This window comes from Alligator mississippiensis, chromosome 11, assembly GCF_030867095.1.
Source record: "Alligator mississippiensis isolate rAllMis1 chromosome 11, rAllMis1, whole genome shotgun sequence".
NCBI classification, from domain to species: domain Eukaryota; kingdom Metazoa; phylum Chordata; order Crocodylia; family Alligatoridae; genus Alligator; species Alligator mississippiensis.
The window spans coordinates 63,966,064-63,987,473 of record NC_081834.1 but is presented as its reverse complement, the minus strand read 5'-3'; the positions used below and the strand labels follow the sequence as shown (position 1 = coordinate 63,987,473).

The 21,410-nt window shown below is 53.0% G+C and overlaps 1 protein-coding gene across 7 annotated transcripts in view; it reads left to right on the top strand.

Annotated features, from left to right (window-relative positions):
* The first annotated feature begins 690 nt into the window (after positions 1–690).
* Positions 691–21,410, top strand: part of LOC102562567 (major histocompatibility complex class I-related gene protein) — a 44,550-nt gene continuing 23,830 nt past the window's right edge. For 5 of the 7 annotated variants that reach the window (XM_059715296.1, XM_059715295.1, XM_059715297.1 and 2 more), the window contains exons 1-8: positions 696–812; positions 4,574–4,837; positions 9,176–9,448; positions 9,957–10,238; positions 10,433–10,522; positions 10,939–10,971; positions 11,251–11,274; positions 11,778–11,810. In XM_059715296.1, the coding sequence (XP_059571279.1) occupies positions 767–812; positions 4,574–4,837; positions 9,176–9,448; positions 9,957–10,238; positions 10,433–10,522; positions 10,939–10,971; positions 11,251–11,274; positions 11,778–11,810 (1,045 nt within the window). In that variant the 5' untranslated portion in view covers positions 696–766. Of the gene's footprint in view, positions 813–4,573; positions 4,838–9,175; positions 9,449–9,956; positions 10,239–10,432; positions 10,523–10,938; positions 10,972–11,250; positions 11,275–11,777; positions 11,811–12,236; positions 14,109–21,410 lie in introns of those variants that run through there. The other 2 variants (XM_059715298.1, XM_059715299.1) reach the window with 2 other exon arrangements.

Below are 21,410 nucleotides of genomic sequence, written 5' to 3'. Positions count from 1 at the left end.
CTGCCCCCAGCCCTGCAACAGCAAAGGCCCCACCCGGCCCCGCTGGGCGAGAGAAGAAGTAACTCGCAGAACGGATGTGAGCTGCAGCCGGATGTGCAGGAAAAGAAACTAAGGAAGTGCAACTCAGCACTGCTGTCACCCCTGCGTGGAGCTGGGGGAGGGGAGCCCAGACGCCTGGGCTCTGCTCAGGCAAGTTTCTTTGGGTAATATCTTTTATTAGACCACCTAAACAGTTGGAAAAAGTGTTCTTTGCAAGGTTCCGGGTACAGACACCCTATCTCACAGATGAAATATGTGTGGCACGTCAGAACCTGAGATCTGATCACCCCCGACCTGCATTTTGCATACTGGCTTCCTTTCCACCCAGGGGAGTGGGCAAAGAAACAGCAGACTCTGCCTGTGCCTGAAGAAGGGTGTCCGCGCCCCAAAGTTTGCAAAGAACAATTTCTCCAGCTCTTGACTCGGTTTGATAAAAGCCATCACATCTGCAGCCCAAAGAACCGCGTGTGGCTGGGCCCCCGGACCAACACGGCTGCAACCCCCCTCCGTCCCCGGACAGACAGGACGCCGCTTGCGCTTTCCCTACAGCGACCTGCCCGGCGACCGGTGACGCAAGTCTCGCCGCGCCGCCATTGGCCAGGGGGTGCCGCAATGACCAATCGTGGGGGTTGGGTGGGGAGTATAAAAGGCAGGAGTCGCGTCCCTGCCCCAGTGATCGTTGGCTGCCTTAAATAGGAGGGGATACCGGCACCGGCGCCAAGCGCGGATGCTGCTGAGCCTCCTGCTCGCGGGGGCCGTGGTCGTGACCGGCGGTGAGCGCGGGCCCCGGCACGTCCTGCGGGCGGGGCGGGGCGGGGGCTCCCTCTGCCACGGGGGCCCTGGGGAGAGGCCCCGGAGTCTTCCTGGGTTCAAAGCGGGGGGGAGCGGAGGTGGCGCTTGCTGAGGGGCCGGGCTCGGGGCGCCCTCGCTCTTACCTGCGGCGAGGAGGTGGGAAAGCCCGGGGGCGGTGTCGCCCCGCCCCGCCCCGCGGGCTCCGGGCTGCCGCGTCGTGCGAAGGGGGCGGAGCTCCGCCCCGCGGTAGGAGCGCGGTCGGGGCCGGGGGAGATGGACGGCAGGAGTCGCCCTCGGCCGTCTGCATCCCGCCGCGCTGCTCCTGGTGGGCTCCGGGAGTCGCCGCAGTAAGCACGGCTGAGCCGCCAGAGCCTCCCCTGGCGCAGGGCGGGACCTGAAAGGCGTGGGGCTGCCTGGCCCCCTGGAGAGCTCCCGCCGGCCCGCACAAACCACGCCAGCGCGGAGCAGTGATGGACACTAGGGCTGTGCAAAATGTCACCACCAGTTCTGCAAAATCGAAACAAAACACATATGGTCGAAACAGTGTCAAAACAAAGCAAGTCCAGACATTTCACCGTTTCAACGCAAATGTTTTCCCCGTAGGCTATAATGAGGAAGGTTGAAACAGCCTATAACTTTGTCATTTCTGGCCAGATTTGGATAAAACTTGCCCCTTCTGAGGGCATGAAGCGTGGCAAGTTTCAGGAAGATAGGTGTAGGGGGTTCAGAGAAACTGCACCCCAAAATCTTGAGTGAACCTCATGTCACGTGCATGTGTTACACCACAGCAGGGTCAAAACTGCAGGCTTGCTAGCCCCTGCTGAGGCCACAAAGCCTGCCAGCTTTCAAGGAGATAAGTACAGGGGTTTGGGGAAACTGCCCCTCGAGCTGCGGACAAGCAAAACTCGTGCCACGGGTGACACTGTGTGTTCAGGCGCAGCAGGGTGACAGCTGCAGGGATGGTGGCCCCTGCTGTGATGCCTGCCAGCTGTCGAGATCTGTGCAGGGGGGTTCTGGGGCCCTGCACCCCTAGCTGCTGACGGACAAAACTCGTGACACCGGTGCTTCTGCAACTGCTGCCTCTCATCAGGCAGCAGGACTGGAGATCCCCCATCACTTGGCACCACAGACCTGAGGGTAATAACTGACCACAGTATGATCATGAGCCAGCAGGGCCAACAATACGCTAGCATGCATCAAATGATGCATTTCCAGCAAAACCACTGCAAAGAAGCGTTTCTCCTGCTCTACTCGGCTCTTCTCAGCACTGGTGAGACTGCAGCTGGAGTACTGCATCCAGTTCTGGGCTCCGCACCTTAATAAGGACATGGTAAAGCTTGAGAGAGTCCAGAGAAGGGCTACCCACATGATTGGAGACTTGCATGGCAAGCCATATGAGGAAAGGCTGAGGAACCTGGGACTCCTCAGCTTGAAAAAGAGAAGGCTGAGAGGGGACTTGGTAGCATCTTACCCCTACATCAGAAGCATGCAACAGAAGAGCAGTGGAGACCCCATCGGACCCCCTGGCAGTGGGGCAGGGGGTGGTGACGCAGACCCTTGGCAGAGCAGTGGACATCCCTGGAAGCAACATGAACCACAGCGCTTCCTCACATCCCACCCTAGCACCGCTCTGCAGCATCACAGTGACAGTAACTCCTGTGTAGGCTTCCCGATCCAGCCCTTGCTACATTGGCTGGCAAAGGTGGCAGAGCCTGCAAAGGAGGGCAGCAACCCCTGGCACTAGGGAACAACAGGGCCTCCAGGGTGGGCCTTCCTACCCAGCACTTACTAATAAGTTGGTGTAGGTGCTTGTCTGATGGCAGCCCTGGGTGAGACTCCCTTCCCATGCGAGAGCGCTGGGTGGTAGCTCCCTAGGTCCGTTTGCCACTGACTATGCCTGTGATCAATTTAGAGGTGCACGTAAAGGTTAAGGTTTGGTTCAGTGTGTCACCTTGCGCTCCTTTTCCCTTGCAGTAAACCTATTCTCATTTAATGTTGGCTTGTGAGGGGGCAGCTTTGTTCACATGAGAACACCCTGTTCAAATTCACTTTACCAAGTTTCTGGGTGGAGGTCGAGTTGAATTTGAAAAGTTGGTGTAAAACCTCTATTTGTACGCAACCATTCTTACTGCCGTGCAGTGCCTGGCAAAACAGCAATGTACAGGCCTTGTAGGGTGGGTGTCACCTGGCAGGCTGGCACTCAAAATCCAACCTTTGGGTCAAGCAGAGACCTGCCCAGGTTTCTTCAGGAGAGTCCCTCGGTGGTGGTGATGATGTGAGTTTTAGGGTGATCCAATGTGGGTTTTGCACCATAATCCCAGTTTAAAAAATCTCCTTATTTATAACAATGTAAATAACACACAGGTTCGGGGGCTGGCACTTGTCAGGAAGGCACTCAGAAAATGAGCTTTGGTCACACAGGACTCTGCCCAGTCTTCTTAGGGAGAGTCCCCTGATGGCAGAGACATGTGTTTTGTGGTGACCCAAAGCGGGTTTTGGCCCATAATCCCAGGCTAAATGCAGCTTCCTTTTCAGGGCAATGTTTAGCCCACAGGCCTTGGAGGCCAGCACTTGGCTGGCGGGCACTCGGAGGTCAAGCTTTAGGGCAGGCAGTGCCATGCTCATATGTCTTCAGGAGAGTCCCTTGGTGCCAGTGATGATGTGGTGACCCATAATGGGTTTTTCCTTACAATCCCAGCCCAAACTCAGCTTCTTATTTGGGGACAATGTTTAGGGCACAGGTTTAGGAGGTTGTCATTTGACAGGCTGGGATTTAAAAGCCAAGCTTGGGGTCAGACAGGGGCCTGCCCAGACTTCTACAGGACGGACCCCCAGTGGTGGATGCCTGCGTTTTGGGGTGACTAACAGGATTCTGCCCAACACTCTGAGCCCATTATTCAGGGAGATATATATCTCTAGTTGGGCATTGCTCTGCTGAGACTTCTCCAGGAGAGTCCCCCAATGCAGGAGATGTGGTTTGGGGTGGTCCGAAGTAGGTTTTGCCCAACAAACTCAGCTTCTTATTTGTTGCAGTGTATTTAGCACACAGGGCTGGGGGCCTGTCAGTTGGCAGTCTGGACCGTGAGAACTGAGCTTCAGGTTGACCAGAGCCCAGGCCTGACTTGTGCAGAAGCGTCACTGGTGGTGGAGATGTGTTTCAGGGAGACCCAAATAGGCTTTTGCTCCATAATCCAGGCTCAAACCTAGCTCCTCATTTTTGGTCAATGCACCAAGCCTCACAGGCCTGGGGAGCTGTCAGGTGGCCGGCTGGCACGCGAGACGTGTGCGTCAGGTCAGTCAGGGGCTCCAGGCTTCTTTGAGGGAGTTCCCTAGTGGCAGGGATTGATGGTTTGGGTAGACCCAAGAAGGATTTTCCCTCAGCCCAAGCTTCTTTTTCGGGGCCAAGTATGTAGTACAGCCCTGGGTGGAGGGGTATCAGTTGGCACACTCAAACTGAGCTTTGGGTTGGGCAGGGGCCTGCCCATGTTTCTTTGGGAGTGTGCCCTAATGGCAGAGACATGCAGAGGAGCACGACTGGCTTGTGAGACAGTGTATGGCCCCTCCAGGCCAGGCCTGTGCCCTGCTTGATTGATCTTATCCCTCCTGCCCTGAAACCCTGCCCCCTCTCAGCCGACTCTGCCCTGTCGGGCCCCCCACCACTGTCCTTTCTCTGTGGCCCCTCCAGGAGGTGGCAGGAAGCACCTGAGGGCACTGTTTTTTGACCCCTGTCACTCTCTCACAGGCTCCCACTCCTACCAGTATTTCTACACGGGGGTGTCAGATCCCGACTCAGGCCTGCCTGACTTCATGGCTGTGAGCTACGTGGACAACCAGGAAATTTTCTGCTACAACAGTAAGATGCATAGAGAGGACAGGTGTGCGAACTGGGTGCAGGAGGCCGTCGACCCAGACTTCTGGGAAAGTGAAATCAGGAGCTTGCGGGGCTGGCAACGGGGATTTAGAAAGAACCTGGTCACCCTGCAGCATCGCTACAACCAGACAAGTGGTGAGTGTGGGCAGACAGGTGTGAGCAGGAGGGCCATCGGGGCCCTGGGATTGACGAGGGTGTGGGGGAGGCACCTGCCCATTGGCAGCACAGGGTGGGGACTGCTGGGAGGGTGTTGCATTGCCTCCTGTCTGGTCTGTGTCCCTGTCAGCCAGCTCTTCTCTGGTGTCACCTTGGGCAGGGGCAAGGACAGGGACAGCAGTGAAGTCTTCAGGCAGGGGTCAGGTGGCTGTGGAGGGAGCCCTCTCCCCTGGCCTGTGCCCATGAGACTGAGTCTCTGCTGCTTCCCTGGTTCAGCAGGTCAGTGCCTTGGCACCTGTTACACAGACGTCCCCAGGTGGTCTAGCTCCTGGCAGCAGGAGCCCAGCCTTTGTCCCCCAGGCTGGAGCCCCAGGCTGATGCATGGAGGGAAACCCCGTGTGCCCGATAGTGGTGGGAACGGCTGTTCTCTGTCCTGCGGTGGGTCAGCGCACAGCCACCCAGCTCATGCCCTCTCCTCTTGTCTGAAGCTCCCTGAGCTCTGCCCTGAGCATCTCAGTGTCACTGACAGGTGAGATGTGTTTGAAGTCAGCCCTTGTGGCCTCCAAACCCGCTCTGCCTTCTTGAGAAGGGTCAGCCAGGGGCTGTCACTGCCCTGCCAGCTCTGACGCAACAGAGAGGGGAATGTGTGGCAAAAAGCCACCTTTTGTCTGTCCCCAGAGTCTCTGCTCTAGGACAATATGATTAGGATGGGCCCAGCAGAGAGACACATCCTTACCCTATCTCTTTGGGTAACCTGAGCTGGATACATTCCTGAGGGAGGGGGAAACCTGCTCCCTCTGCCTATGTGACTGGCATCACATACCTGAGTGAGGGGCTTCCTTCCTGGTGGGCTAGGGTCTTCCCGGCAACTAGTGATGTATTTCAAATGGGTTGGATTACAGCCAACAAGTGCTGGCCTCCATCGGACCAGGTAAATGAGGTCACATGGGCTATATAATTTAAGGACTGCCTGGGAGTGGGGGGCAGCAGCCATGAGGGATACTCAGGAACAAAGAAGAGCTGGACCATGTGAAACTTGCTCTGTCTCTCAAAACTCATGATCAAGGAACTGCCTGCCTCCAGAGGGAATCTCCACCTGCCTCTGGATGATCCTTGTGAGTAAGCTACCTGAGATCCAACTAGATACATAGCTTGCAGTAACTCAGATGCGAGATCAAAGGCTACCCCAGCCATGGGAGTTTGCTCTATGGGATTTCTCTGATATTGCTCTACCCTGTACCCTATGCTACCCCTGTCCTCTGTAACCAATAACGTTCTCCTTTGTGACTGGTGTAGGAGACTTATTGAGGTGTGGGTTTAATTATGCCCCGGAGGCCCCTTGGGTCTGCAGATTAAGGGAAACTATCCTTTTTGGCCCCGGACTTGGGGACGTACCCCTGTTCTTGTATTGGGTTGAGTACCCATAAGACTATTAGGCCTGTGTTTCCCTGAGGACACAGGCCCCAGACAGTCCCTTGTCAGTGTGGTGGCAGCACACATTACCCCTGGACTCTGCGGTGGGGCTCGAAAGGGGGTCTGCCAGGGCTTAGGCGCCCCTGGAGAGACGCATGGAATCTGGAAGGTGGACGGGCGTAGTGAGGTGGGAAGCTCAATGCAGGAGCTCCCCCTACTGGCCTGCCACAGAAGGCATGTGCACCACCCCTATGGGTGAGCTGGTCCCCCATTCCTCTGCGCACACAAACCTGTTGCCATCGCAGCATAAGTGTGCATCGGGGTAAGAAGAGCACTGCAACCCCCGTGGTGTGGGAGGGGCTCTAGGCCTCTCAGTTGCCTCAGCCTGGGTGTCCCCTCTGACCCAGGCCGAGTGGCTCCGAGTCCTGTGTGCAGAGGCTGATGGGACTGGGAAGGAGGCTGGGAGGGGGTAGGGCTGTGGTGGATCTCCTGAGCTGGGGTGCAAAGAACTCGCGCGACTGGTGCCATCAGCGAGGGCCAGGGTCTCTACTGTTTCCGGGGCTCCCCCCTGCATCTCTGCCTGGCCCAGTCCCCTTCCCACTGTGCCTGCTGCTCTCTGCCCTCAGCCTCTGCAGGTCCGGCTCCGCTCCTGCTGAGAGCCCCTGGGTGCTGCACCCTGCTGCAGCCTGGCAGGGGAGGAGGGCACAGGCTGGTGCCCAGCCTGCCCCAGGGGTAGGGCTCTGTGGTATTCTCAGTCTGATCTGTGCCTTGGCAGAGTCCCAGGGGCAGGGGCTGGGCTGGAGCAGCAGTCAAGCTCAGAGCAGCAGTCAAGCCTGGGGTAGCCTCGTGGTTGGGCCTGGAGGACATGGAAGATCCCCTGTGAGAAGCAGGAAAGCCCTTGCTGCCCCAAGGCAGGGACACAGGAGCGTGGCTAGCACTAGGGCTGGCAGCTCATCCTGTGTTCCCCACCTCAGAAGCACCCCAGGCAGAAAGGAGACCCAGCAGGCTCCAGAGGGAAACAGTGGGAGGTTTCCAGGGACAGGAGCAGGGACTGCTCCCCCCAACTCAGAGCTTTTGTGGGGCTACCTTAGGCTGTACTGCTTATCCCCACTGTGGGGCTCCCAGTGCCTTTATTCAAGTGACCTCTCCCTTCCTATTCTGTGCTGGACCCTGCAGTATTGTGGTCCCCCAGTCATAGCAGAGACCCCAGTGCCATGTGTGCGGGTGGGGTGGGGGCTGCCTCCTGCCAGGGCACTGGTGAACAACTTGGTGTCAGGCACCAGGAAAGCCAGGCATGGGGGGCAGGTCCTCTCTTCCCTGGTGCCTGCTGCAAGGTCTGGCTGCAGCCCACTGCCCTACCCTGCCCTTCCCCAGCCCACACAGGGGAAGGAGACTGCCCTGCCCTCCGGGACTCCAACCACCTCACCTGGGGGGAGCTGAGCAAGCAGAGGCTGGACTCTGGGCAAAATGGGGAGGGGGCACAGAGGAAAGGTGGCACAACAGGCAGAGAAGTGGGATGGATGGGGGGCTGGGCTTGGGGTTGAAGGAGAAGAAGCTGGTTTTAGGGTCAGAGGGGTCCATATAGGATCTGGTGTGCTGCCCAGGCTGAGAGCAGGGCAGGGAGGGGCTTGGAGGAACAGGAGGGGACCAGGTGATGGGAGGGAGTGTTGGAGGGTGCAGAGAAGGGAACAAGAGGAGAAGATAGGGGTGGAGGTAGGAGGAAGCCAAAGTGGGAGTTGAGAAGCCCAGGGGAGAAGGACCAGACCTCCAGAGCATATAAGGGCTATGGAGGGGCAGTGACCATGGAGACTCAGACGTCCATGCAATAGGAGCTGTCAGGTACAGGAACCTGGCCCTATCACCTCCCTGGGTGTAGGACAGGTTGGGCTGAACAGGGCACAGCCCTGGGTAGGTGTGTTGCTACTAGGTCAAGGGAAGTGATTCTTCCCCTCTGTTCAGCACTGTTGAGGTGACATCTGGAACCCTGTGTTTAGTTTTGATCCCTTCACTACAGAAAGGATGTGGACAAATTGGAGAGTCCAGTGGAGTGCAGCAAAATTGGTGAGGGGGCTGGGGCACGTGACTTGAGAGGACAGGCTGAGGGAACTGGGCTTATTTAGTCTAGAGAAGAGAAGACTGAAGGAGGATTTAATAGCAGCCCTCAACTACCCAAGGCGGGGTTCAAAAGAGGTTGGAGCTGGACTTTTCAGTGGTGGCAGATGAGGGAACAGGGAGCAGTGGTCTCAAATTGTAGCAAGGGAAGTTTAGGTTAGATATTGGGGGGGGTGGAATTCTTGCTAGGAGGGTAATAAAACACTGGGACAGGTTATGCAGAGAGGTGGTGGAAGCTCCATCCTTGGAGGTTTTCAAAACCTGGCATGACAGAGCCTTGGCTGGGATCTATTTGGGGTGGGTCCTGTTTTGAGCAGGGGGTTAGATTAAATGTGACCTGCTGAGCTCCCTTCCAACTCTCATTTTCTATGTTTCTATGACCACAGAGTCTGGTCCCTGCTCTGGGCAGCTGCAGTATCCACTGCTTGGGCTCTGCTTCTGCCACTCTTGTGCTCCCGGGAGTCTGTTCAGCCCTGCATTGCTTCCACGAGGAGAAGCACTGCTTGTTTTTCCAGCCTGAACTTGTCATAGCCAGTTTCACCCTGGCTCTTTCTCTGCCAACCATGCCCATTCCCACCCCTCCTCCCCAGCTCTGGGCTCCTGTGTTTCCAGGGTGCATGTGGGCTTCAGTTGTGTCCCCTCAGCTTTGTTTTCTATGAATGGAGCCCCTGAGCTGTCCCAGTGCTATCCCTGCCATGAGGTCGGCTCTGCCCCTGCTCAGCCTAGTAGCCCTTGGTGGCACCTGTTCCCTGCAGCTGTGACCCTGACCCAGGGTTTGCATCTGTGTTTCAGGGTCTCACACTCTCCAGCTCATGTATGGATGTGAGCTTGGAGAAGATGACAGCACTAGAGGGTATATGCAGTTTGGCTATGATGGGGGAGACTTCATCAGCTATGACCTGAGTATGCGAACCTGGGTAGCGGTTGTACCACAGGCCCAGATCACTCAGTACACATTAAATGAGGATAATGCTGCCCTTCAGCTTACAAGAGCCTATCTGAAGGAGACCTGCATCAAGTGGCTGAAGATGTACCTGGAGCACGGGAAGGCAGCGCTGCAGAGCAGTGAGTCCCAGTGTCTCCTCACTAATGGCAGCACTGACCAGGCACCCTCTCCCCCTAGGGAATGCCCGCCCCCTCCCCCTGAGCTACACCTACCCAATTCCCCTGTGTCCGGGGTGGTGAAGTACTGTCTCTGTGCTGCCACAGAGTGACACCCCAGCATTGCTGTAAGACACAGCGTGCCCTGTCCCCACTCTGGTCAGACCCCCCTAGCTGGGCAGAGCCCCTGGGGTATCTGTGCCCCAGCAACATGTCTCTGACCCAGAGATGATCTGTATCAGACCCCATTCCTGCAGCCCCAAGCCCAGTGCAGCCGTATCTTCTGTCCCCTGTGCTCCTGCCCCAATGCCATCCGCTCCTGCCCCAATGCCATCTGCTTCTGCCTGAAATGGCTGATGAAGCCAGTTTTATATAGCTCAGTGCAGGGGCCCAGTCTGGCCTCCTGGCAGGGATCTTGGGCCCAAGGGTCCAGCAGGGGTGGTAGCTCTAATGGGTGTGTTGTCCCTCCCAGAGCCTCCCATGGCTCAGGTGAATGACAGGTCTTCCCGAGATGGACTTGCCACCCTGTCCTGCCGGGTCCACGGCTTCTACCCCAAGGATGTGGCTGTCGTCTGGCTGAAGAACGGGGAGCCACAGACCCAGGAGACGAGCCGCTCAGGGGTTGTTCCCAGTGGAGACGGGACTTACCAGACCTGGGCCACTATTGAGATCGACCCGAGCAGCAACCATGATTACACCTGCCATGTGGAGCACGTGAGCCTGGGTGCAGACCTGAGAGTGGCCTGGGAGAAAAGTGAGTGACCCCCTCCTGGAGGAGACCCTGGGTGCTAGTGGAGGGATGGGCTGACTGACCCTGGTAAGGGGGAAGGATTGGGGGTGGGCGTCGGAGGAGACTTGGGACATCAGTGGGGAGGGGGCACTTTGGGCCTGTAGTGGTGGGGCTGGTCTGAGGTTTCCCCTTGCTCACAGGCCCCTTCCATCTTTCAGAGCCTGAGTCCAGCCTGATGCTGATCGTGGGCTTTGTTATCGCTGTCATGCTGGTCTTGGTCGTGGCAGGTGCAGCTGTTTACTTCTGCAGTAAGTACTGGGGGAAGCCCTAGGGGCCAGGCTGTGCCTGGACCTTGGGGAATGCGTGGCTAGTGGGGAGAGCTCATCACTGCCATGTCCAGGACCTGGTGGGGGATGGTGGATTTTCCAGCTGCTCTGGGCTCCCAGGTCCATGTGCCCCTGGGACAGCAGCAGCCAGACCCCAGCACCAGTGCTGTGAGGCTATCTTGGTGAGGACCCCCCAGGGCTGCTTTTGCGCTCCATGTGAACTGTGCCCTGCAGCCCCATCCCCCTCCCCCAGTGGGGGTGTCCCTGGCCCCACATTCCAGTCTGAGCTCTTGGCTTTGTGCTGGGAAGGCAGCTCCTTGCTAGGCTGTGGCCCCAGGTCAGATCCGCCTCTGGTTGCTGAGCACCTGCAGTCGCTGACTTCTGCCTTTTCTCTGCAGGGAGGCAGGGAGCAGGATACAAAGCAGCATCCAGTAAGTGCAAAGCCCCATCCTCTGTTTCTCCTTGTCATCAGCTCTGCAGGGCAGCCCCGTGGGCACACAGCCTGTCCCAGCCCTGTTCTGACTCTGCAGGAGGTGGTGGTGGGGCAGAGCCACAGGCCTCACTCCTGTCTGGTGGGGGGGTGCGCACAAGGGCACCTGCCACCGTGGCATCTGGACATTCCTGCCGGGAGGGGCTGGTGCGGTTCCCCTGGCCCCAGGCCCCACTCCCTGTGCTTGGGGAGCTCTAACCCACTCTTTCTTCCCCCTCAGCTCGTGACGGCTCCAACAGCTCCGGTGAGTGTCAGCGTGCGGGACCAACCCAGGGAAGGGGTTGTTGGGGGCAGAGAATGGAGAACCAGCCTGTGCTTTGCCCCAAGGGAGGCCACTGTGGGGGCAGGACAGCCCTGTTGTGGGTCTGTCTGGGGGGGGGGCAGAGGGGCTGTGGGGAGGGACTGTCCTGCTGGTGCTATCTCCTGCCCCCCCCCCGGTGCCTCGGTGACAGAACTCCTGGCAGTGTCACCCACCTCTGTGCAAGCCCTGGTGGAGGGGCTGGGGCAAGGGTCACCCCAGGGGTACAGTTACCAGCCCTGTGTCCTGGCCAGTCTCTGCCTGTCGGGACCTAGTCACTGTCGCTGCAGGGCAGGAGAAGTGCAAAGGGCTTCCTGGCTGCACTGGGAGCAGCTTGCACCCACCTCATTCTCCTGTGCCCAGGGTACAGGGTGTGCTGCGGGGCTGGGGGATCCTGTAGGGCTGGAAGGCTCCCACCTGGCTAATACCTGTGCTTCCTCCCTGTACAGGAAGCAACCATGGCTCTGACCCCTGTGTCAAAGGTCAGTGTGGGGGGCTCTCACTTGAGGAATCCCCAAAGGAGATGCTGTCCCTGTCCAACCGGCCCTGGGAGCCCTGGGTCACCCCAAGCCGGGCAGCCATGGGGCTGAGTGCCTGGAAAGCTGCATGGCTGTGTTTGTGTATGCCGCTCTACTCCCGGAGGAGAGGGTCAGAGTGGGGGTGTCTGTCACCATCCCAGGCAGCCTGGGCTCTGCAGGTCTGTGGAAATGGCTGCAGCCCGGGCACTGCCAGGAGCAGAGCTAGCGCAGTGCGGGGGGCCCATAAGTGAGGGGGAGGGGTGTTGGGGAGAGGCATCTCCTCCCCTCAGTGCAGAGAGTGACCCCAGGCTGGAGCGGAGTAGTCCCTTGACCTGTGCCCGGTGCTGCAGTCCCTTGACCTGCTACGTCTTCCTTGTCTCTTTCCTGTAGCTTAGCAGGGCTCAGTGGAGCCTACACCGCCTCCTGGGGGGCCCACAGAGGAGGAAAGAGACAGATCACAGAGCAACGTGCTGCACTGATTCCACCCTTCCAGATGCCTTTTTATGCCTTGATTTTTTTTTCTTTGCCCCTTGCTGCAGGAGAGCAATGAGCTGGTGTGTGAAATTAAAGCTGCTGGGCTGCAGCCAAGCTGGGAAGGGGGTGGGGTTTGGGGATTGCTTGTGACTGATCAGCTTATTCCAGGTTTGAACCATAGTTTGCTGTTTATAAAAATAACAGATAGGAATCATTTCCAAGGGCATCTCCCTGCTAATAGAGAGGTGGGCAGGGCATGCACTGAATTGGGCACTGGGTGGGTCATGACCTAGAGCAGCGGTGCTCAATCATTTGGCTAGCTGAAGATGTTAGTCCATCTTCAGCAGCACTCCTTCCTGCCCCCTAGGTGCCAAGATTGAGTGCTGGGGGCCTGTGCACCTGTGCCTCTGCACACTGTGGTGGGGATACTGCTGCAAATGTCCAGACTGTGGGAAGCATCAGTGGCTGGCTGACATGGCACCGTGAGCTGCAGGTTGCTCACCCCTGTGTTGGCTACAAATGTCCAACTCGGGATCCTTAAAATTCTAGTTTATTAGGTGGATTAAAACACTGTAATCATAAACCTTGGGGCTGGTTCACACACACACACACACATGCACACACATACACACACACACACACACAGTAGCAGGCTACAGAGTCAGGTATACCTATCCTACCAGTGCTGGAGTCTGTTGTTGAGGCTTCTTTCAGCGTGGTGTTATCTTCCAGAAGGGGGTCGCCGGCTGGTCCTTTAGGCTGGACAGGTCTGGTCGAGTTGGAGATCAAGAGGGCGCCCCTGAGGGTCACTTTTCACTGCCTTTTATCTGTCCCTGGCAGACTTTGGTGACTCCCCAGTTTTCTGGTTTGCCCAATCCAGGGGTCATTGACCCTCGTGGGACTTCCCCCCCCCCCCCCCCCGGTGGCTACTGGACGGCATCTGTCAGCCCCAGGGGTTGTCCTCATGTACGTGCAGGTTTGGGAGTCCGTTGATGAGTTTAGAATAGGGCTCTGGGAGTGGTTGATCTGGAGACTTTCAGCGCAAAAGTTGGTCTCTGGTGTTGATTAACTCAGACCAGGGCTTCTAGCCCTTGATCAGTGACATTTAGAGATTTCCTGGTTGTTATATTGTCTTCTATTGAGTTCTTCCCTTGGTTGATCTGCAGCTTCCAGGTGATAATTGCTACCTGCTACTATGTTACACATTCAATCACTGATTCACTTGCTCTTTCAGAGGCCAGCCTGATACAGGGAAGGACAATTTGATTCCTGCCTTTGTTAACATTGTTACAATGTATAACTTACTAAAACACATTCAGTTGAAAGTTGAAAGGTGAGGAATATAAAATATAAGCTACAAATGCCATGGCGCACAAATAGAGAAAAATACCAAACTACAAGGGGAGATACAAAATGCACACATACAAATTTTAAAACACAATTCCTTATCTTAAAGTGAAAGAGAGAAGAAGGAAGAAAAGGTAGAAGAGGAGAAACATATCCAAAGAGGGGAGAGCAAATGCAGGCAAGAGGAAAAGGGGGCTTTCTGACATCGGCCTTACACAAGGGTGATGTCACTATACTGTTTGAACACCATTGTTCAGCTACATAGACAGGAGGTGTGTCATCTTCAGCTGGTTTGAAGTTAAAACAAAACTTAGGCAGTTAAAAGATAGTGAAAGAGAAAAGCCTTGGGGGCAGAGAGAGAAAATAACATAACGAGGTTGATTTGCACAGTTACAATGGTATAGTTGTCTCTTTGCTTATTAAAATATGACTTTGAATGCAGTTTTTTTTTTACACACCTTGTTATACTGATATTCTAAATAGCATTTAAATCCTTAAGAGAAGTACAGAGAAAAAAAAAAAAACAAAACCCCCAAAACAAAGTACACATGACCCTTAATAAATATCCTTTTGCTAACCAAATGGAATATAAAACCTTTTGAGAATTGCTGCCCTTGTTTCAAATATCAGAACAACTTTCCAGTCCAAGTGGACGGAAGTGTTCTGGTCTGGGATCCACAGACAGGTCCAATTTTTAGAGGGGGTATTACCAATTACTCTTATTATATTTTTATGATATCATATCTATTTAAACTGACAACTTAAAACAAACCAGACAAACAAACACAAAACATATAACAAGACAACACAAACAGACAAGACAATTTTTGCCATGGCTGTGATGAGGAAGATGCTGCTGATGGTAATGAGGCCTCATGGTTTGTCGGTCACCTTTGACTACACTGTGGCTTCTGCAAAAGAAAACAAACACACACAAACCTGCCAAGGAAAACTCCTTGCAGCGGCTGATTATTCATACTTACAAAGTGCAATGCTGATGTGCGGTGGCAGTGCACACAGCATTTTCCGGTTTTGGGGTGCTTTTCTTTTATACTGAAAAAGTGGAGCAATAACCTACAGGAGGGTGGCCATCCTAAGTTAAGGATTTTTGGCCTTTTCCTGCTTCAACATCGGGGTGGGCACTGATCAGCCCGTCTGATGAGTATTTTCCAACGGCTCAGAGCTGTTCCTTCCTGCTAGCCAAGAAGGGTGGCCAGCAGGGTTAAAAGATTGGTTACTCTGTTCCTCGAGGGTCAGGTGGTTGGTGGCTCACTTATTTTTTTTTTCCTTTTCTCCAAGCTGGGTCACTGGGATGCTCTCCTCATGACACAAGGAATCCTATTAACAAGGCTAGATTCAGGGTTAGATCTATTCTGCCCCCTTAAACAGTTTCTTGGAACATATGTACCCATTTTCCTGATTTAGGTCCCATTTCCTCCTGAATACATTTAGTGCAGCTCTGGCGTTCAGGAGTGCACTGGTATGCCCTTGAATTCCCACCGTAACAGGTATTTGGGGTCTCCCTCCTGGATCCCAGTTGAGGGTCCCCAATTTCTCCCATGAGCCAGGGCTTTGCTCAGAGGTCCCATTATGGGGGCTCTGTCAGTGCTCCTCGGAGACCGGGGCTGAGGCTGCTACCCTGTTAGAAAGGGGAGGTGCTGCTCCCTCCCCAGTCAGCTCTGCCATTCTGATAAGCAGCTCGGCTAGAGGCTTTCCATGCCATCTCCCTTTTGGTTCCCCATGCTGCATTAAAAACTTCCACACTGCTGACCGAATCCCGTTTTCCCCCTCTCTTTCCTTTGATACCCTGGGGTTAACCCAGTGTGGGCCGGGGTGATAATTTGGGCCCCCAACCCCCCTATCAGTTTTGGGGTAGGCACTTTCATTAGAATAGGTACCCATATAATTCGGTGTGTCATTAAGCTTTTCTCTGAACTGGGTGGCTGCAATCGCCCCCCCCCCCCCCCTTGACATCCAATTAACCTCTCTGCATCCTGAGCCCGGGCTAGGACTTCTCCCAGCACATATCTCCCAGTCTCTCGGAGCGGCCCCATCAGTCCAATTATGGGCTAATGCATGCCTTCCTGTACCTCCTTCCAAAACCCAGGAGGGTACACTAGACTTCTTATGTCTGATGTTTGTTTGTTCTCCTTGTCTAGGGACAGAATTGTCCCTGACAGCAATCCCAACATAACACACCAGATCACATAGTCCCTAACAGGTTCCCCAGGTGTCTGATGGCTAGCCCCAAACTGTCCCTTAAATGTCTTCCTCCCCAAACTGATCCCCAAACCCACTATGCTCCGGAGAATATTGTCTCCCCCAAAGCTGTCCTCCTGATCCATAGCTGCCTGAATCTCTGGGGTGGCGCAAGCCCTTAGTAGGCGGTGCCATTCCCGGACACTCAGAGTTTCACACTCCACTATGTTGAGGGATTTCTGCAACCACTGTCCCAAATTCCTAATGTTAGCAAATCCCAGGGTCTTGCCCAGGGCTGCTAGATCAGCTCCACTGAGGGGGACCGTTACCTGTGTGGTTTCTGTGGGTTTTCCCTGAGCATCCCGAGTGACTGAGGTCCACGTGATTGCGCTCACCTCAGGCACCAGGATCCTTTCCTGATCTGACTTGGGGTCTTCAGGAGAGGGCTCCCCTGCATCCTCTGGGTCTCCCCACATCTCCCCACCCCAAATCTCTCCTGGATTGAAGGGGATGTCTGGATCCCTGGCTTGGTCTCCCCGGATGACAGCTGCTACTTGCAGGCTGCGCTCCTGGAGTTCCTTTTTTAAACGGTTAATGGCATTTAGACAGGGGCCATGGTTGGCCTTGGTTCCCTTCTCAGCTTGGTCTTTAGCCATTGTTTTTACCAATTTTTGCAAGGCTTCTCGGCTAGCCTTTTCTTGGTCCAATAATTCCAATTATCGGGCATTGTCTTGATTTATTTTTCTCAATTGCTCATTTTCATTTTCCAAGTTCCAAGACAACCCCTTTAGAGTCTGATTGCTGGTTTCCAATTGGACACATCTATCATTTAGAAATTGGATTTGCTCCTCCTTTTCCTCAATTTCAGAGGCTTGCTGAGCTTTTTCCTCAACTGCTGTTTTTACAGCATGCCACAGCAGCCAGAGCAAGGCACTGAACTGAGGGTTTTTCACAAAGGCAAAATCTTTCAAATTGGGATTTAATGTCCCCTATGGAAAAGCCTGGGGTGCACACATCCTCCCTCCATGGGCTGGGTCCACCCTTCAGAATCCCCCTGTGGAGAGGGGAAATCTCCCTCCGTACCCACTTATCTTCTTGGCCTCCAGCTCCAACCTTAGGGGGGGGTTTTTCCTAAACAAAGACATTTTCCTCAACATGCCTCAAGCCTCTCAGTTTCCTTGAGTCCTCACGCTCCCAACTGACTCTGCCCCTGCCCCTGCAGTTCTACAACCAAATCCCTTCCTTGAGATATGCCCACCCCCTTAGGTGACAACTAAATCCAGACCCTCCTTGAGTCTGCCCACCCCCTTGGGTGAGTCTAAATCCTAGTCCAGCCCCTCGGGTGACTATTGCCCACCCACCTCCATGGACGTGGGTTCTATCTGGAGACACAGTCTCCCCTCCCCAATTACCAATCTGCTAATAATCCTTTAATAATGCCTGCGTTCTCCACCAAATAATGTTGGCTACAAATGTCCAACTCAGGATCCTTAAAATTCTAGTTTATTAGGCGGAATGAAACACTGTAATCATAAACCTTGGGGCTGGTCCCCACACACACACACACACACACACACACACATGCGCACACATACACACACACACAGTAGCAGGCTACAGAGTCAGGTATACCTATCCTACCAGTGCTGGAGTCTGTTGTTGAGGCTTCTTTCAGTGTGGTGTTATCCTCCAGAAGGGGGTCGCCGGCTGGTCCTTTAGGCTGGACAGGTCTGGTCGAGTTAGAGATCAAGAGGGCGCCCCTGAGGGTCACTTTTCACTGCCTTTTATCTGTCTCTGGCAGACTTTGGTGACTCCCCAGTTTTCTGGTTTGCTCAATCCAGGGGTCATTGACCCTCGTGGGACTTCCCCCCCCCCCCCCCCCTTGGTGGCTACTGGATGGCATCTGTCAGCCCCAGGGGTCGTCTGCATGAACGTGCAGGTTTGGGAGTCCGTTGATGAATTTAGAATAGGACTCTGGGAGTGGTCCATCTGGAGACTTTCAGCCCAAAAGTTGGTCTCTGGCATTGATTAACTCAGGCCAGGGCTTCTAGCCCTTGATCAGTGACGTTTAGAGATTTCCCGGTTGTTACATTGTCTTCTATTGAGTTCTTCCCTTGGTTGATCTGCAGCTTCCAGGTGATAATTGCTGCCTGCTGCCTTGTTACACATTCAGTCACTGATTCACTCACTCTTTCAGAGGCCAGCCTGATACAGGGAAGGGCAGTTTGATTCCTGCCCTTGTTAACATGTTACAATGTATAACTTACTAAAACACATTTAGTTGAAAGTTGAAAGGTGAGGAATATAAAATATAAGCTACAAATGCCATGGCACATAAATAGATAAAAATACCAAACTACAAGGGGAGATACAAAATGCACACATACAGATTTTAAAACACAATTCCTTATCTTAAAGTGAAAGAGAGAAGAAGGAAGAAAAGGTAGAAAAAGACAAACATATCCAAAGAGAGGAGCGCGAATGCAGGCAAGAGGAAAAGGGGGCTTTCTGCTACACCTCCACTAGATCAGTGGTTCTCAATCCTTTTTTACTACAACCCATTTGTAAACATCAACGGCCAGTCCCAACCCCGTGCTCCTCACTCCTGACCCGCTGGCCCCAGGTCCCAGCCCCCAGCATGTGGGGTGGGATAGCGGGTGTGGGACAGGGGGGCCCCAAGCAGCCTCTTGCAGGCAGAAGCTCTGCCAACCTGCAAAGGAAAAGCCACAATTTCCCACATTTTTTTCCCTTTTAAGGGAGAATCCATATTTTAAGTTTGCTAATTCATCCTTAAAATTTGTGATCCTTTCATACATTCTTGCGACCCACTTTTTGTATCACAACCCATGGGTTGAGAAACGCTGCCCTAGAGCATCCCTGTCCCGAATTGATTGTTCATTAAACCTTATATCCTATTTTTGCGGTGCTCTTCAATGTGTGCTGTTGCTTTCTGCTGCTCTGCTTTGTGCTGCACACGGCTCCTGCTCCCTGCATCCTGGGGGTGAATCCATGACAAGGCTGTGTCCACAGGACACACAAAAGCCTTTTATAAGAGCAACTTGTAATCTAAACTGGTGCCCAGGTACCTGAACACCCCCATGCCAGGAGAGCAGTTTTCCCTGGGTGTAACTAGGAAAACTACCTTGGTGGTCGTGGTGTTTCCCCTGCTGCACTAACCCATCCACAAGGATAGGTTAGTGCAGCGGAGGCAATGTATAGTTAAACTTTTAGGCCCCAGCTCAAGTCTGGGTTCGTGCCCGGTATGCAAAGGCCAATAAAGATACCAGGGGTGAAAGTATAAAGAAGATTTATTGCTAGCAATAAAAGGTGCAAGCGGAATAATTTCACAGAACAAGCCCACTAGGTTTCAATTCTAAGCCCCTTTTATATAGGAGTTTTAAACCTTCATAATCATCCTTGTTTGCTAATTGGCTATAAAGGAGTGACGCAAGGAGGTTTTTACTGAGCATGTCTCTATTCCTGTGTTTTAGCTATGTATCTCATTAACATACATATATGTTTCATTAGCATACCCTTTGCCCACCTAGGGGTGTGATTTTTAGTATTTTAATGAGCTCTTTAACCTAGTACTCTGATTCTGCTTTTGTTTTCAAATCTCCTTTATCTAAGACTGTCTCCTCCTTATCATTACAGATGGGCATTTGTCACATAACATTCACTTTTGCTTAGGCTTTGCATAGTAGTTTCTAGGTCAAACCTCACATTCCCCTCTCTGGAGCATTTTTAATTATTTTTATTATAATTGCTCCATTCAATTTGACTTAACACAAATCTAGTATCCTCAGCTTTCTTTGTTTGCAGAATCATTTGATTTACCTTAGGCCTGAGGATAGATAAAATAACAGGTAAACATTGGATACAGAAACAAACCATAATCCCTATAAAACAAAATAGAACAACCATACAAAATAACTGTTTCAACCATCCAAAATTGGGAAGCCAGGAAGTTAACCAGGAAAAGTCTAAGCCAGATGATTCTTTCAACGTCTGTGTCAATCGTTGTAAGGCACCAATTTTGTCTTCAATTAGCACAGAATTATCAGTGAGGTTGAAGCAGCACATTCCTTTTAAGGTTTCATACCCCAGATTGTGTCGTAACAAAAGATAATCAATAGCGGCTCTATTCTCTAAGACAGCGTCCCTTAATTGTTTTTGTTCAGCATTCAGGGCTGAGAGCACTCGAGATGTAGCATTTAGTCCTTTTGCTAAAACACAGGCCACTGCATTAAGATTTCTGCTGTTACTTACAGCAAGACCCGGAACCCCCACCATAGATTCAGCTAATGCTATGTATTCTGCCTTAGATAATAGTCCAGGGGAATCATTCTTGTCACAATCAGCAGTGAGAGTAGTGTATGCTCGTTTAAACCTCCCACCAAGAGGGGTTTGTTCAGTGTGCGTTAGGTCAGACTTCCTTGGAAGAGCTGCAGTTACCCGGGCAATGGTGCATGGTCCCCCAGTAGCATTCGCTGGAAGGTATGAATATATCATTCTCCCGCAGGCCAGAAACCATCCTCAAGGAAGGATGGTATGTGTGTATACATAGGATATTTGACTGGTCTTATTACAGAAGATTTTTCTACCTTGGTTCAATTTAAAGCAATTATTGGTACAATTAACTATTAGGAAACATTCAGAAGCATTAGCTGTTGCCTGAACCTGTACAGAAAACATGTCTCTGCTTTTCTCTTTTACAATAGTCGCCCACTTATATATATCCTGATATGTATTTTTCTTCTCTACATCTTTCAGCATAGTATAATTTTGTAAAATTTTCAAAGGGGTAGGTACTGCAATTAAGCATGAGGTAAAAACCAGGTGAGCATTGATCCCTCCCACTAAGCAGAAGTCCATTCTATTTAATATTTCCTGGGCCAGATAAATCCAGACATTTTCCTGAGGGTCAAATTTTTGTTGTAAAAGATTTTCCCCTCCTATGAGTAGAAGTGGACAGATCAGGGCGCCCCACACTAAAAACTTGAACAATATCATAATAAGGCTTGTAAAACTTGATCAAAGATTGACAAATTATTCAAAGTTCCTTTCTTTTGAATAGGAATTTTAAGTCCCTTATTGGCTCCACCTTCCACTGTTCTCTGCCTCCGGTCCCGGAGTTTGCAGGAGTTTCTTCTTGTTCTGGTTCAGCCACCGGCTTTAGGCGACTGGAATGTATCCAAGTCTTGATTCCTTCGAGCTTTGCTGCCGTCGGGGTCGTTAAAAGTACTCTATATGGGCCCTTCCATCCGGCTCGAAGTGGTTCCTCGTTCCAATCTTTCACAAGAGCGTAACTCCCAGGTAATAATTGATTTTCCGGGGCAGGAGACTGGTCCTGTGTCTGCAGCACGTCCCGTACCTGCTGATGGATGGAAGACAAAACAGAAACCAAGGATCATACATATTCTCTAATCATTCCCTCCCCTAAAACATGTAACTGTTGTTCAGTACCCATGGACAGACTCAGAGGGTAAGGCTTACCATACATTATCTCAAATGGGCTTAATCCCAATTTAGAATGTGGTGCGA